This window comes from Bos grunniens, chromosome 23 (genome assembly GCF_055505025.1).
Source record: "Bos grunniens cultivar Pamir isolate PY7600 chromosome 23, Bosgru_T2T1.0, whole genome shotgun sequence".
Taxonomy (NCBI): Eukaryota; Metazoa; Chordata; class Mammalia; order Artiodactyla; family Bovidae; genus Bos; species Bos grunniens.
Genome location: NC_141187.1, coordinates 5,582,634 through 5,599,850, shown reverse-complemented (window position 1 = coordinate 5,599,850; position 17,217 = coordinate 5,582,634). Strand labels below are relative to the sequence as shown.

At 38.0% G+C, this 17,217-nt stretch overlaps 1 protein-coding gene across 3 annotated transcripts in view; it reads right to left on the bottom strand.

Annotated features, from left to right (window-relative positions):
• COL21A1 (collagen type XXI alpha 1 chain) overlaps nt 1-17,217 on the bottom strand; it is a 231,591-nt gene that overhangs the window by 16,338 nt on the left and 198,036 nt on the right. For all 3 annotated transcript variants that reach the window (XM_086370609.1, XM_086370608.1, XM_086370610.1), the window contains 4 exons: nt 8,906-8,950; nt 6,650-6,703; nt 4,995-5,048; nt 1,501-1,554 (listed from right to left, as the gene is read on the bottom strand). In XM_086370609.1, the coding sequence (XP_086226735.1) occupies nt 1,501-1,554; nt 4,995-5,048; nt 6,650-6,703; nt 8,906-8,950 (207 nt within the window). The remainder of the gene's footprint in view (nt 1-1,500; nt 1,555-4,994; nt 5,049-6,649; nt 6,704-8,905; nt 8,951-17,217) is intronic.

The window sequence follows — 17,217 nt, the reverse complement described above, 5'->3', positions numbered from 1 at the left end:
TCTCAAATTTAAAACTGATAGTTAAAACTTTATGAACATTCAGAGTTATTATTACAGAACTAGTAAAGAGTGAAAAGTCCATGGATGTCCTAATAAAATTTTTTATGTTTCTTCCTATCTTTTCTAGTTAAGAAATTCTGAGAGCATATGATATTTGAAAGCTTCATAAATAGTTGGTATTTTTCTTATAACTTCAACAATAAAAAATTAAGCAGTGAAAATAATAAACATGGGTATTTCTCTTTGCATTTACTAATATTTTCTCTTCATCCTTGAAATTGCTTTTTCTCACAAATCCTCCTTTAAAAAACTTATTGTTATACAACTGGTAATAAAAAGAAGCAATAAAATTATTAAAAATTTCATTACCCAATATTTTTATTTGGTTATATATTTTCCCTCTACCTCTCACAAACATAGAGGCAACTTAGTTACCAAAATGTGCTATGTATGCATAATTTTATAATAAATTATTTACTTCAAAATATATTAATATTGAATTTTTTAATATACCATTATGTTTAAAAAATTTTTAATTATAGAACATCATTCAATTGTATTGATTTACCATATTTAATAAAATTCCTACTGCCAAACACTCATTTTCACCATTTTTATAAACAATATTGGGGTGAACATTCTTATCATTAAATATATACATTTATGATTTTTACTTTATATATCTGGAAAATTATTTTCTTAAACATAAATTCTTGAGCTGTTTTCAGAGCAAAGAATATTCTGTGTTATCTTAACTGAATTTTCTACTCCTTATCATGTCACAGGTATTATTTCCTTTCTTTTAAATGCCTTAAATAAGAAAGACTTACACTGTGAAAGTATATAATGATGATGTCTCAACAACATTTAGGTTAAAATTTTAAGAGATAGGATGTGCTCCTAAACATGCTTCATGGTGCTTTGGGTTTGCTTTGTTTGTTTTACTGTTAGTCCTAAACTCTTGTCACATTAACTAAAAATGGCTCTCTCTTGCGGAAACTAAGTTCTGTTCTCTTTGCTCACTGTGAGTTGTTGAGTATGACTCTAGATTTTTAAAGGCTAGAAAAGAATTTAAAATGACTGACATCAACTGTTTGGTTTGGAGGAAACTGATAAGGCATTTGTGACTCCCAAACTGAAAATAAAGTCCCATCAATCATCAACCAAGGGACAGAACCACCCTGGGACACATACACTCTCATGCTCAGCCACAGAAGACAGTGATATTCTCTGGACCAGAGGGGATATTCACATTAGCAACCAACTTTTACCAGTTCTAGAAAAACCAAGGTATATGTCATGCCTTTATTACCCAAACTATGATAAAATATCCAAAACACAGAAATGAAATTGGCCCACATTCACCACTGGCTTTCAGGTACCTTAATTTCATCCTTCATTTCACATATCTTTTCTTAATACAACCGTTAATCTCACCAAAAAATGAGAAGACTGCATAGTTGAAAACATTCCCAAATACATCAAAACACAGTGAATTACCTTGAGCCCAGAAGCCCCAGGCAGCCCTTGAAGTCCAGGTTCGCCTTTAGTCCCCTGTCAATGTATAAAAATTATTTTAAATTTTGAATTTAGTCATCATATAGATATTTAGTCACCAGACATTTGAAGGAACATATTTTAAACAATTTTTACAGTTTCAACTTTCCAATCGTTTGAAAAATAGAATCTATATGTTAGGTCTTCTTATTAAGAAAAACTATTTTAAGCAAGGAAGTGAGTCTGCATATTTATAAAGTCTTCAATGAGCCTGTTTGAAGCTGGTAGCTCCAAGTAACGGAGAAGGCAACGGCACCCCACTCCAGCACTCTTGCCTGGAAAATCCCATGGACGGAGGAGCCTGGTAGGCTGCAGTCCATGGGGTTGCTGAGGGTCGGACACAGTTTCCGACCCTCACTTCACTTTCACTTTTCACTTTCATGCATTGGAGAAGGAAATGCAACCCATTCCAGTGTTCTTGCCTGGAGAATCCCAGGGACGGGGGAGCCTGGTGGGCTGCCAACTATGGGGTAGCACAGAGTCGGACACGACTGAAGCGACTTAGCAGCAGCAGCAGCTCCAAGTAAAAACATCTTTAGGGACCAGCCCTAATCAGCTAGGTCTGTGTTGCAGAGGCCAGACCCATGTATCTTAATAGCATCCTCTAGGCTGGAAATCATCCTTCCCTGTTTCACTTTCTCTGTAGAGCTCATTTTCAGTATGTAACTTAAGGAAAGAAAATTAGCCTCCAATGCACTTTTGAGCGGCTTTTGGAAGAAACATGAATCAGATAACGTTTAGTTTGCATGCTTTTTCAGAATTCCAGTACAGTCCTTTCTAACAGACACTTGGAAAGCAAGACCAAGTTGTTAGAGCAAAGCATGTAAGATAGGAAAACAGGACTGTTTATAAAAAGAGACAACCCGCCTCCTGGTTCATCAGGAGAGATTGTCAGAGGCGGTTCTGGCTTTCAAATATGCTCTGACACCTGAAATCATAACCCGGTCCATGTGTGGCAAAACCCTGTTATTAAAGAGGTTGGTGTGACACCCAGGAAAGGGGGGTGATGACCACCCAGAGTCAGGGCGGGTGTAGTGATCAGTAAAGAGAACCACCTTAATTCTCAGCTCATGTTGAGAACCACACAAACATAATATTTGCACTTAATTAAAGCATTTGTCACATTAACAGCATGATTATTCCATAGCATCATGGTTCCTTAAAATTTCTAATTTTACAGATGGTTAAGCTGAAACTCACAGGGGTGACAGCACTGGCTGAAAGCGACATGACTTGATTATGTTAATGCACTTTGATATGATTTAGGTAATATTTTACAAAACTGGAATCTGGTATGGTAAAAAAGACTTACATGTGGTTCCACACCTATTCTAAAAACGAGTATTGTAGTGGAAATTGGAAGTTCTCTAAAGATCTACACAGATTCTCATCATCATAGCTGCCTTGCTTGCAACAGCTTCATTGTCCTCCTGTTGACCTTATATCCGCTGATATTGTAGGCACTGTTTCCAAAAACATTAGTTGACACAACCAGAGGGAGACGGTAATATAGAGCAGCAGTCCCCAAAGTTCTTGGCATCAGGGACTGGTTTCGTGGAAGCCAAGGTTTCCGCAGACTGCGCGGGGGATGGTCCAGGTGGTAACACAAGTGATGGGGAGTGATGGGGAGCAGCAGATGAAGCTTCATTGCTCCCCCAGCCCTCACCTCCTGCTCTGTGGCCCAGTTCCCAACAGGCCGGTACCAAGGCGCAGGGGTTGGGGACTCCTGATACAGAGGCAGGTAAGCTACAACCTGTGGGCTAAGTCAGCCCAACGCCTGTTTTTATAAATAAAGTTGTAAAGTTTATTTTTATAAATAAAGGAACACGGGTACACCCATGCAGCAGCTGCTTCTACATTCTAAGAGCAGGGCTGAGTGACCGCATCAGAAGCTGTATGGCCCTCAAAGACCAAAACACATCCTGCCTGGTCCTTGGCAGAAAAACATTCTAAGACCTGAGCTAATACACTGCATGAAAAGAAGGTCAAACATGTCACTGAAAAGATTACATTTTAGAGGTATAATTTTAACATCTTGAGTCTATTTGAAACAAAATAGGTTCAAAAATAGATACTAAAAATCTGTTTTAACATCTTGAATCTATTTTAAAAATTGTACAAGATGAGGGAAATCAAAGTTCATAGTAATTTATGTAAAAACAAACTGGGATGTTAGAATTACTTGACTCACCAGCCATATCAGCAGACCTGCCCAAGGGGTGGATGCCACAAATACATCGCTCTAAAATCTTTTATGGAAAGTCCAACAGATTTAACTGACCTCCAGCTCAGTGTGAGCCAACAATGGGAAGTGGCTAATTTTAAAATGCTGATAAAATCTTAGGCTGCAGTTCTTAAGAATTAGAGCATCCAGAATCATGGGAGACTCCATTGTATCCCAGTTATTTAAGGAGCATACAAATACTCTACTTTTCTTGCAAAATGACCTTGAGAAATGATGGAGAAGGCCCATTTGGCAGGCAACACTTCCTACTGCTAGGATCCACAATGTTCCAAGGACCCTCAGAGTTCACCCCTGGGAACAGGGCAGCTACTTTCCCTGACTCACTGGGTTCCCGTGACATTTTATCCCATCTCTTTCTCTAGGTACTTTAGAAATTAAAAGTAGAATAGATAAGACCATCTACTCATGTATGCCAGGATCTATTTCCCTGGTCTAGTTCAAGGATGAATGCTTTCAAAAGAGCAGATTCTATCACTTTCTTTCAGAAAGCTATCCTAGAATCTACTCATTAAATAGTCAAGAATAGTTTCTTAAGTCAAGCCAGAATCTACCCAATCTGATCCTCTAATAAGCCAAGAAAAAAAGAAATTCTCTTAGCACCTGACTCTGAACAGCTAGAAAATAGTTGAACCATGAAACTCAAAGAATTTCAGTTCTAACTTAAAAACAGCATCACCTGAAATCTCAATATATTTGTCAAGCTTGCCTTACTTTTTTAAAATGTGGAAGAGAATATGCCAACTAACACCCAGTCCTGAGGGAGGAAACGCCTAATAAAACTTGTTACAAGGCATCTTACAAATAAAAATCCCACATATATTCCACAAAATAAAACACCAAAGAAGGGCTTGAAAGCTGGAAAAGTTACATCCCTCATCACTAGAGATGCTCTAGATAGAGGCTTGAGCACTGGTTCCTTAGAATTCTGGGTGTTGCTCAGTGCGCCGGAGCTACCAGTGAGGCTGGAGGGCTGTCACGAGGATCCTGGACTCCTTCCAGCTTAAACTAGGGCTGCTTCACATTACTGTGCTTTATATACTTGGTTTTCACCTGAGACTTCATTCCTCCAAGTGCTTGTCTATAGATTCACACCACATTCAAAATAATATCAGTGTAGTGAAAACTCTGACTGAAGTACATCAATGGTCATTTTGCACAGAGTCCTCTGTCTTATTAATTTCATTTTCTTTACCTTAGATCCTGGGGCTCCAGGCTGACCTGGTGAGCCATCGCTTCCCATCAAACCCTACATTTTAAGTGGGAATTGCAAGAGTAATTTAGAGAAGAATATTAAAAAGCAGTCAATCAATTTTCAAGTTATACAGTCCCATAATAATTAATCCACTAACATGTAATGCAATATATGGGAAACTTCCCTTCACACAACCAAATAAAGGAGAATAAAGAATCACGTTATGCAAGATAACATGAAGGCCAGCAAAGCCCTTACAACTGGTTGCTTAAATCACCTACCAATAGCAAAAATTACCGGAAAGCTAGTAAAAAACAACTGTAAAGAAAAGTTTATTTTCCAACACTCTCACTTTCTTCCTTTTCTCATGATGACCAACATTTAAATTTCTTCCTAGATATTATTTTGGTCAATTTTACTTACATTTTTTATTTTCTTGAATAATGTTTTTAAAGTGTTAAAATTTAATACATTCTCTGAATATAATAATCTGTAAGTTACAAATGGCTATATTTTTACTAATCATATGATTCAAAATAAAACACTGAATAACTACTCTAGCAACAAGGAACTAATTTAATTTAGATTCAATTTATATACTATTATATATATTAAAAACACTTGCTTTCTCTTTATCATAGCAAAAGAAATGTGATAAGCAATAATATTCAGTTAGCATTATCAGAAAACGGAATCTCAATATAGTCACACTGAAAATACCATATCATCACTACTATGCTTTGCTATCAATTTAGGCTGTTATCACAACTATAAAATGTAAAATATACTACTTATAGCACAGTGTTTCAAATATTAGAAATATTAAATATACTTATTTTTGAAGTTCAATGAAGTTCTATTTAATACTTTCATTTTCTGGAAGCTAACTTAAATACTACTATATAATTAAGTTTAATTTTTCAATGAAAAAATAATTTTGTCATGATGATGGAGGTAGAGGAAGAATATTCCATTCAAATCTTTCACCAAAATTTTATCAAATCTTTTCACAAGGTAAATACCTGCTTTTTAAACTTAAATAATTAAATGAAAAGTCAGAAACTATCAGATGTTTTTTACTCAAAATAAAACTGTTACAGGCAATTTGATTCATAGGTTAAAATCCACATCACTTTTAGTAATAACTTTCAGAAATTTTTTATGGAGTCTTATATACCATAAGAGTTTCATAACTTTTAGTATCAAACTCATATGTCCCTTTACTCCCAAAACTTCCAAAATTATTTTCTCACTAATTTAGGATCTTCCTATACAACCTGTTCTGAATGTATTCTTCCTTATTTGTATAAATTTGTAAATTATCTAAAAAATAAAAAAGAACATTTATTTTTAGACCTTTTCATGGTGCTCAGTTTTTTTGTTTTTGTTTTTTTAAATAAAGAGCTGAAGTATTTGTTTTCTGGTTTAGCTACAGTAAGAGTTCTTGATCTTTTCTTAGATAGCCAACTTTTTGAGCAGCTGAAGAAATCTATTCTCCTCTATAAAAATGGACAAAATCTTTTTCATACAAATGGATGGCAGTTGTGGAGCCTGTGTGTCTCGTTGCTGAACACCTGCATTGTGTGAGGTTCAGAATGAGAACTCTGGGTACATCGCAACACTATTTCACACCCCAAAGAATGACACTAACGTACAGGTATTCCCGGAGCTCCTTTCTTCCCTAGTGGTCCTGGAGGCCCAGTGTCTCCCTAAAAATCAAATACAGATAAAGTTTAAAATTGCAAACAATCAATTCATCATTAGGAATTTCCTAGCAAAGCATTCTGGAGAAGGAAATGGAAACCTACTCCAGTATTCTTGCCTGGAAAATTCCATGGACAAAGGAGCATGACAGGCTATATAGTCCATGGTGTCGCAGACTGGGACATGACTGAGCATATCATAGCATTTAGATTTCAGCTTTGGGGATTGAATGTTGACCTTATGCTCCAAGAATTTCTCTGAATCAAGAACAAAAGCCCTCATCATCTTTGAGAGAGTGCTGGTCTTATGAGAAGTAGGGGAAGTCTTCAAAGATCCTTTAATAAAACATACTCTCTATTACAACTATAATTATGAACATTTGGAACTCTGCAGAAACCTCATTAGAGATAGAGATGCAGGAAACAAGAGGGCTGGGGGTGTTGAGGGTACATGCTCAGGTTTCAGGAAACGACACTGGGCGGCTGAACACCTTCAAAGGCTTAAGACTCTCAAAGGCGGCTGAAGTGGTACATAGGCCTGCCAGCAGGGGGCAGCTAGGCTCCCCAAGCCCCAGCTAGGCTGACAGGATGCCTGCCTGCTAGGATGAAGCAATGAGCTCAGAATCAACGATCAAGACAAGGGAAGCAGAAAACCACAAGACTGAGAATCAAGAGCAGTAACAATGAACTGCAGATGTTAGAATGGCTAGAAACTGAATTCGGAGCTATTATCTGAAGTCTTTACAAATGAAAGAACAGAATCATCAAAGACTATTAAGACTGAAAACAGAACAAGAGGCTATGAAGAATAAAAAAATGCTATTAGCACAGAGAACTGTATTCAATATTTCCCTGGCGGCTCAGCTGGTAAAGAATCTGCCTGCAATGTGGGAGACCTGGGTTTGATCTCTGGGTTGGGAAGATCCCCTGGAGAAGGGAAAGGCTACCCACTCCAGTGTTCTGGCCTGGAGATTTCCATGGACTGTATCGTCCATGGGTTGCAAAGAGTTGGACACAACTGAGCAACTTTCATGTCACATAAGGAAAAAGAATCCAAAAACTCATTCAGTTTTATATATATATATATATATGTGTGTGTGTGTGTGTGTGTGTATGTGTGTGTATGTGTATATATGTATGTATATGTATATAAAAATAAAACTGAATGACCTTGCTGTATACTTGAAACTAACACAACACTGTAAATCAGCTGTACTTCAAGGAAAAAGAGTAAAAAGATATCATTAAAGTTTGAAATTCTAGAAATGAAAATTATGATTGCTTATATTTTTGTATCAACTGATGCTTTTAACAACAGGTTAGACACAGTAAAGGAAGAATAAATAGAAAATAAACATAACCAAAAAATTAACCAGAATTTAAGGATCAAGGATATGAAAGTAAGCAATTTATAAATGGAGAGGACAAAATTAGAAGGAATGAGATATGTCTAACTAGATTTTCTAGAAAGAGCAGAAAGTGGAGAATGAAGTAACATGGAGATTAACAGCCCACGTCACTCAGAGTTAACAGAAATACCTACACAGAGCCAGAAAGGAAACTGAATTCCCACCAAGATGAATACAGATAAATCCATACCGAGACACACTGTGCTGAGCTTTAAGAACACAAAACACAAATAAAATACCTTAAAGAATGCCAAAAGAAGGGACAGATCACTTGCAAAAGAATGGTGATTGGAACAAGAGCAGATTTTTCATAGTTAACCATGGAAGCTGGGAAATGATAGTAGAAAAACTTCAATGTATCAAGAGGAAATAATCATCAACCTTGAATTGTATACCCTACAAAAATCCTTTGTCAAACACAAAAGAGTAAAATAAAGATATTAGTAATTAAATAAAAACTGAACATTTACAATCAAGACATCTGTACTAAAGGAATTTCTAAAGATATAGTTCAGGAAATAGAAAGCTTACCCTGAAAGGGTGGTCTAAGAGAACAAGACAGAAAGTAACCAAGTAAAATAGAAAGTGTGTGCATAAATTCAAATTTATACTACCTGTATAAAACAACAAAAACAAATTGTAAGGTCAAAATAATAGCTTCCAAAATTAAATCATATTTGAACCATTAACTACGGCCATAAATGCGACAAAATATATTCCATGTGAAGAGACATCACCATTTTGCCCTTTTCATAAACAGATCCCAGGCCCAAATCTTTCAACTTTCAGTCATACTTACTTTTTGTCCCATTAATCCTTGGTTTCCAGGAAATCCTGGGATTCCCTGAAAAGAAATAAAGTAGATTTTTAATTTAAAAAATTTAGACAGTATAATTAAAGAAGAATGGGCCAAAATGGGAGTTTTAACTTGCAAATGATGCCAATCATCAAGCATAGCTCTGGACAGCATGAAACTGCCATTTATAGGAATTAAATTTTGGAAAAGAAAAAATTTATGGGATTTAATATTATATGAACATGTACTGATATTTACAGCTTTAAATATAGACTTAAGAAAAGAAACTATGAGGATATTAACCTTGGCCTTCTTTCAGAGCAACGTAAGTGATAAAATAAGGATATTTCACTTGACCACTTTCTTACTTTACTTATAGTGATGAACGCAAAAAGACTGTCAAATCATAGGAGTTCAAATGCAACAAAACAGGTCCAAAGGCCTCACAGTTTCTCAACCATAACTAAAACTAATGAAACTAAAGACTTCCCTTCAAACTGAGCCTTGAAACACCCAGGAACTTAACTCCTTATGTAAGATACAGTTCTCTTTCTCCTGATGACTTCCTTGCCAAGACAATTGTGGAGCATATGCAGAGCAGTTTGTGGAGAGACACAAAGAGAGAAGGAAAGAAAATTCATTCACCTGGTTCAACCCAAATGTACAAGTTCTCTAGCAAGATTCAGAGAAAATTAATGCTAATTGTCTAACTTTAAGAATAACGCCAGCACATTTATTGACAGGAAAGTAGTTCCATTGACATTCAATGCATTTACCAAAATGATCGTTTATCACACATATTTATTGAACAGTGATAGTATCGATCAAAATTTATTTCTTCCTAGCCCCTTTCCATTTTCCTAGCTCCTTTCTTGATGACACTTCAATTGAACAAATGACTATCATTTGTTTTGATGTAAATGTATTGACTCTGGCCAAAAAAGGAATTTGGAAGATAGGGAAATTGAGCACCATCAGTATTTCTCTGAAAGCCCTCTGCATCCTCAAGGCTTTCAAAGAACAGCAGTGGTCCTCCATAAATCAGGGCAATGAAATCAAGTATTTTCTTCTGCAGGGAGAGTCTGCCATTGTTTTGATGTCACACCTTAACTATTAACACTTGTCCATGTGGTAGCCACAATTATGGTGCAAGATACAGCACACAGTTTTAGTTTTAAAACCCAAACTTAAATTCCATAAAGTGGAATTCAGTTTGATCCTATTTGGCTCAATTCAATTCACCCTTTGCAGAGAACAAAAGTTGTATGAGAGCGATGACCATCAACTAGGGGCTCACACACTAGTTGAAAACACAAGTCTTTATAAACATACTAACTAGAGAATAAATAAAACAACATAAAAATTTAAAGTAACATTATAATACATGAGCACAGTATGTCCATTAGCACTTTAAAGAGAAATCAAAAGTAAATAATTGAGTGATGAGTATAAAGAAAACAGAGTGATGTGAACTGTGTGCTTGTAAGGCAGAAAATGCCTACTCTCAAAGCAGTCAGTTAAAGTCCACTTCAACAGACCACGTTTCAGCATGAAACCATCCAGAACCATATCCTATTTAAATACACACACACAAATTCAGTAAAATGATGAAGGTCTGAATGTAAACAAAATTCAAGTAAAATCTGCCTGTAAACTCTTATCAGATGCAAGGTGGATACAGAGTTCTGCAGCTGCGTCAGTGCTGTGTTGCTTGGCCCCAAGAATTCCTAAAGAGATCCTGCAACTGCCCTGATACCGTCAGATCTGAGAAGCTGACTTTTGTGCCGCATAGAAACTTTTGTTACTTAAGGTTTCATCCCTGTTCAAATCTCTATGCTCTTACACAATCTGTATTAGTAGTTATTAGTTACTCCTGTCTCTGCAGCCAACCCCACTGTCAGCAAGCCTACATTTTCACTCTGAAGGAAAAACAAAACTATGCCCAAACATCCCTGAGCAGCACCCAGGCCTCACCTCCTAGAAGGTCTTAAGAGCCCCCATTCTACCCAGATCAGTCCCTGGATTTGATTCAATACCTTTGATTTGAATAATTCTAATACTAAGCATGGTCTACATTAGGACACACCCAAAAATCTTACATTATTTCAACATATCCAATATCTAATATTGAGAGTATTTGGGAGGATTTCAGATTAAGAAAAATAGATTCCTTTGCCTATTTCCTGTCTTCATAAATTAGTCAAACATGAATACATTCGGTCAAAGATATGAAAAGAAGTCATAATATCTTCTAGTTCAACTGTATCGAGAATTATTACTTACTTCATAAATACCAAGCAAAACACATAATACTATATAATATTCAAAATAAAATGTAAAACAATTTATAAAAGCAATTCTTGGCAAAACTAATAGAATACCACAAGCATGCATAGAATAAAAAACTGTTGAGAGAGAGGTTCACAAGAAGAACTGAAATCACTCAGAGCTATATTAGTTAATAAAATTCTCCTAGACAATATTTTCCTGGGTCTCCCAATACGTTCACTGAAATTGACTAAACTTTGCCAATTTTACAGTAGTAGAAATATTATTCAAAACCATTTGAGTGTTACCAGTTTGTTGATTCAAAAGTATTTAGTAACAATTACTTCATAGGGTAAATGTTTTTCCAAGCAAACTACTTTATATTTCGTATTCAGCCTGTGTGGTTTTGGGTTCAGGCTACTGTGAACATGTATAAGTAAAGACAGAAGCAAGAATTTTATTTGGTGAGAATAAAGGAACATGTTCCCTCCAGTTCTATGATTTCAGTTTGGGCTTGAAGAAGAGCAGAAAATCAAATGGAAAATCCTGTGTAATGCTGTGGTGAAAGAATGCTGACATGAAAAAATGTTCTAGAAGCTTCTCTGTAACCATTAAACCATTACTGTATAACAAAAAAGTCATTAAAAATAGAAATGCATGATTTAGAATAAAGGGTTTGGCACCTATTTCCTAGAGACCACTTCATAATGAAGGAAATATGTCCATGATGCATTACTTAGAAAAGACAAGATATCACTTTATACTTTTCCACATGCAATGGAATATTTAACTCCTGAAGTCAGAGCATCTTGGGTCAACTCTGACTAGATTGGGTGCATTCCAGATGGTATGGTTGTTGACTCTTGGATCAAATCTGCTGTTAAGTAATGCAATAATTTCAATGTACAAAAACAAATCTAATCAACTAGTGGAATTTTTAAATAAAAAATTTCAACCTTTCTAAGAGTTTTACAGATAATTATTATCATACAATTATCAAAATATTAGAAGTATATAAAGTTTTCTTCTATTATATCAAGAAGTGATTTGCTCATTCCTAAAGATGCGATTCACGGGGTCACAAAGAGTCGGACAGGACTGAGCAACTGATCTGATCTGATCTGAAAGATGCAATGAATACAAAACACATATATTTACAGTATCATTCTTATTAGCTACAGACATTATAAATGATTATTAATAAAGGCCAGAATAGAAGCAGTTGAAAGTCTGGATTCTGGAGCCAGTCAGACCTTCATCTCGTACTGATTGACTCCAGGCCAGATATTTAAATTAGACTCTCAGTGTCCCCATCTTATACATGATGAAAAATAACAGAACTTAGCTCTATGGTTGGTATATTATGTCAGTGAGTTCTCACCAGCACTTAGCTCAAACTTTCTGGGTGGCTCAGATGGTAAAGAATCTGCATGCAATGTGGGAGACCTGGGTTTGATCCCTGAGTCAGGAAGATCCCTTGGAGGAGGAAATGGCAACCCATTCCAGTATTCTTGCCTGGAGAATCCCCATGAACAGAGGAGCCTGGTGGGCTACAGTCCATGGGGTCACCAAGAGTCAGACTTGACTGATCAAATAAGCACACAGCACACAGCTCAGAGCTGGGACAAAAATAAACAAATTTGCATCACTTTTCAGAGCTCATTCCTGAAAGTCGCAAAATAAATGAAGTCAATTCTTTTCCAAGACTCAATTTTTGTTTTCCTTCATTTTGAGGACTTTTTTTTTTTTCTCGTTCTTTCTTCTTTTTAACATCTTCCCACCTTGCCTTCCTCTGCCTCATTCCCGAAAGATCACACTGTGTTCGAGATGACTCTGGCAATCTAAGGCTTACCACTAGGGGGCACCAACAGGTTAGCATTGCCGCTCATTCACTAACCTTGCCTTTTCATGTTTGGCTGATTCTGACTGCAGAAAAATACTATAATGAGGTTCCAGATTAAGATGGAAGATTAGAACGATCCTGAGCTCATCTGCTCTCATGGACACACCAAATCACAACTGCATAGGGAACAACCATCTCTGAGAACAACCTGAAGACTAGCAAGATAGATTTTCTAAAATTTAGGACAAAAGGAAAAGGCTACACAGGGGCAGAGAAGCAATCTGGTTATAATTCTCGTCCCCAGTGTGAAGACCCACCAGTGGGAGGGAAATCACAGCTGGAGAGGTGCCCCCTGAGGAGTGAGGGGTGTGAGCTCCATGTCAAGATTCCCAGCCTGAGACCCTACATTGGAAAGATGAGCTCCATAACATTTGGCTTTGAAAACCAGTGGGGTTACACTTGCTCCAAGTCCCAGGACAGATAGAGCAGCTTGAAAAGCTCCTGGGTCATATAAGAAGGAGATCCTTTGAATAATTTATGGCAGGTGCTGGGGGACAGGGATCTGGTGGAGCTTCTCTGGGATCAGAAGTGCTGGCAGGCATCATTCTTTTTCACTCTCCACCTAGCTGGCCTGGTACTTCTGTCATTTTCTATCAACCTAGCGAATACCATGCATCCCTTTCCCCAGCATTCCCCAGAGGACCTGCCCTCGCTGCCTACTGTAAAGCACTTCCCTCCCCATCCTACACAGCAGGCTGCCCCAGCACCCCTCCAGAGCAGCTCCTGATCCAGGGAGTCAACCCACACATCAGGGAGCCATCACAGCCCAATCACAAGAGGAGGACACATGTGACCCACACAGGAGATACCCCAGGAGCACTTGACTCTGGTGACCAGAGGGGACTGTACCACTCAGCTCCACAGGACATCTTGTACATAAGACTGTCCTTTCAAATCTGGGACATGTAGGTATTATACTTAATACATAGAAAGAGACATACAGATTTAGGCAAAGTGAAGAGATGAAAGAATACCTTCTGCTCTTCTGCATGAAAGAAAAAGACAAAACCTCAGAAAGAGAACTAAATGAAATGGAGATAAGACATTTTCCAGATAAAGAGTTCAAAGTAATAGTCTCAGAGATGCTCACTGAACTCTGGAGACAAATGGCCTAACTCAGTGAGAACATCCATAAAGAGATAGAAATTTTTTTTTTTAAAGCAACAGGAACTTAAGAATACTGAATATGAAATGAAACACAGACTGGAAGGAATCAACAACAGATTAGACAATGCAGAAAAATGGATCAGTGATCTGGAGGACACAGTAGTGAAAATCACCCAACAGGAGTAGAAAAAAGGAAAAAGAAACCAAAAAAAAAGAAAAAAATTAGGATAATTTAAGGGATGTCTGGGACAACCCCAAGCACACCACCATTTACATTATAGGGGTTCTAGAAGGAGAAGCAGAGAAGGCACTGGTACCCCACTCCAGTACTCTTACCTGGAAAATCCCATGGACAGAGGAGCCTGGTAGGCTGCAGTCCATGGGGTAGCTAAGAGTCAGACACGACTGAGCGACTTCACTTTCACTTTTCACTTTGATGCATTGGAGAAGGAAATGGCAACCCACTCCAGTGTTCTTGCCTGGAGAATCCCAGGGACGGGGGAGCCTGGTGGGCTGCTGTCTATGGGGTTGTACAGAGTCAGACACGACTGAAGGGACGACAGAGGATGAGATGGCTGGATGGCATCACTGACTCGATGGACATGAGTCTCCGTGAACTCCGGGAGTTGGTGATGGATTCATGGGGTCACAAAGAGTCGGGCACGACTGAGCGACTGATCAGTTCAGTTACTCATTCGTGTCCGAATATTTGCGACACCATGGACTGCAGCACGCCAGGCTTCCCTGTCCATCACCAGCTCCTGGAGCTTGCTCAAACTCATGTCCATCAAGTTAGTGATGCCATCCAAGCATCTCATCCTCTGTCATCCCATTCTCCTCCTGCCTTCAACCTCTCCCAGCATCAGGGTCTTTTCCAATGAGTCAGTTCTTTACATCAGGTGGCCAAAATATTGGAGTTTCAGCTTCAGCATCAGTCCTTCCAGTGAACAGTCAGGGCTGATTTCCTTTAGGATTGACTGGTTTGGTATTGGCACAAACATAGACCCACAGATCAATGGAACAGAATAGATAGCCTGGAAATAAACCCACACTTAATTTACAAATAAAAAGCCAAGAATATAGTGGGGGGGGGAGTCTCTTCAGTAACTGAGATGGGAAAACTGGAGTTACATGCAAAATAATCAAACTGGAGCAGTGTCTTACACCATAACTCAAAATGGATTAAAGACTTAAAAGTAAGACCTGAAACCATAAAACTCCAGGAGAAATTTTTTGGATCCATCTCCTCAAGCAAGAGCAACAAAACCACAAATAAACAAATGGGACTATATCAAACTAAAAAACTTTCATACTGAAGGAAACCATAAACAAAATGAAAAGGTAACCTACTGGATGGGAGAAGATATTTGCAAATTATGTATCTGATCAGATCAGTCACTCAGTTGTGTCGGACTCTTTGCAACCCCATGAATCGCAGCACGCCAGGCCTCCCTGTCCATCACCAACTCCTGGAGTTCACTCAGACTCACGTCTATCGAGTCAGTGATGCCATCCAGCCATCTAATCCTCTGGCGTCCCCTTCTCCTCCTGCCCCCAATCCCTCCCAGCATCAGAGTCTTTTCCAATGAGTCATCTCTTCGCATGAGGTGGCCAAAGTACTGGAGTTTCAGTTTCAGCATCATTCCTTCCAAAGAAATCCCAGGGCTGATCTCCTTCAGAATGGACTGCTTGGATCTCCTTGCAGTCTAAGGGACTCTCAAGAGTCTTCTCCAACACCACAGTTCAAAAGCATCAATTCTTTGGTGCTCAGCCTTCTTCACAGTCCAACTCTCACACCCATACATGACCACAGGAAAAACCATAGCCCCTTGACTAGATGAACCTTTGTTGGCAAAGTAATGTCTCTGCTTTTCAATATGCTATCTAGGTTGGTCATAACTTTCCTTCCAAGGAGTAAGTGTCTTTTAATTTCATGGCTGCAGTCACCATCTGCAGTGATTTTGGAGCCCAGAAAAATAAAGTCTGACACTGTTTCTACTGTTTCCCCATCTATTTCCCATGAAGTGATGGGACCAGATGCCATGATCTTTGTTTTCTGAATGTTGAGCTTTAAGCCAACTTTTTCACTCTCCACTTTCACTTTCATCAAGAGGCTTTTGAGTTCCTCTTCACTTTCTGCCATTAGGGTGGTGTCATCTGCATATCTGAGGTTATTGATATTTCTCCCGGCAATCTTGATTCCAGCTTGTGTTTCTTCCAGTCCAGCGTTTCTCATGATGTACTCTGCATAGAAGTTAAATAAGCAGGGTGACAATATACAGCCTTGACATACTCCTTTACCTATTTGGAACCAGTCTGTTGTTCCATGTCCAGTTCTAACTGTTGCTTCTTGATCTGCATACAAATTTCTCAAGAGGCAGATCAGGTCGTCTGGTATTCCCATCTCTTTCAGAATTTTCCACAGATAGAGGGTTAAAATTCAAAATATACAAAGAATTCATATGTCAACATCAAAAAAATAATTAATCCAATTAAAAAATGGGAAGTGGACCTGAATAGGAATTTCTCCAAGAAAAGCATACAGATGGCCAAATACACATGAAAAGATGCTCAACATTGCTAATCATCAGGGAAATGCAAATTAAAATCACAATGAGATATCACTTCACACCTGTAAGTATGGCTATTAACAAATAGACAAAAAATAACAAGTATTCGTAAGGACGTAGAGAAAAGAGAATCCTTGTGCACTGCTGGTGGGAGTGTAAATTGCTACAGCCACTGTGGAAAATAGTAGGGAGGTCCATCAAAAAACTAAGAATAGAATTACCATATGGCCCAACAATCCCTCAAAGTGGTAGTCACCAGAGGGGATGGGTAGGGTGCTGGGCAAAACAGGTGAAGGAATTAACAGGCACAAATTTTCAGTTATAAGACAAACAAGCCTCAGGGATGTGCAGATGTGCTGTACAGCACAGGGAATAGAGTACATAATATTGTAATAATTTGGCATGGTGACATGGTTACTAGACTTACTGAGGCTATCAATTCATAAAGAACAGAAATGTCTCATTAT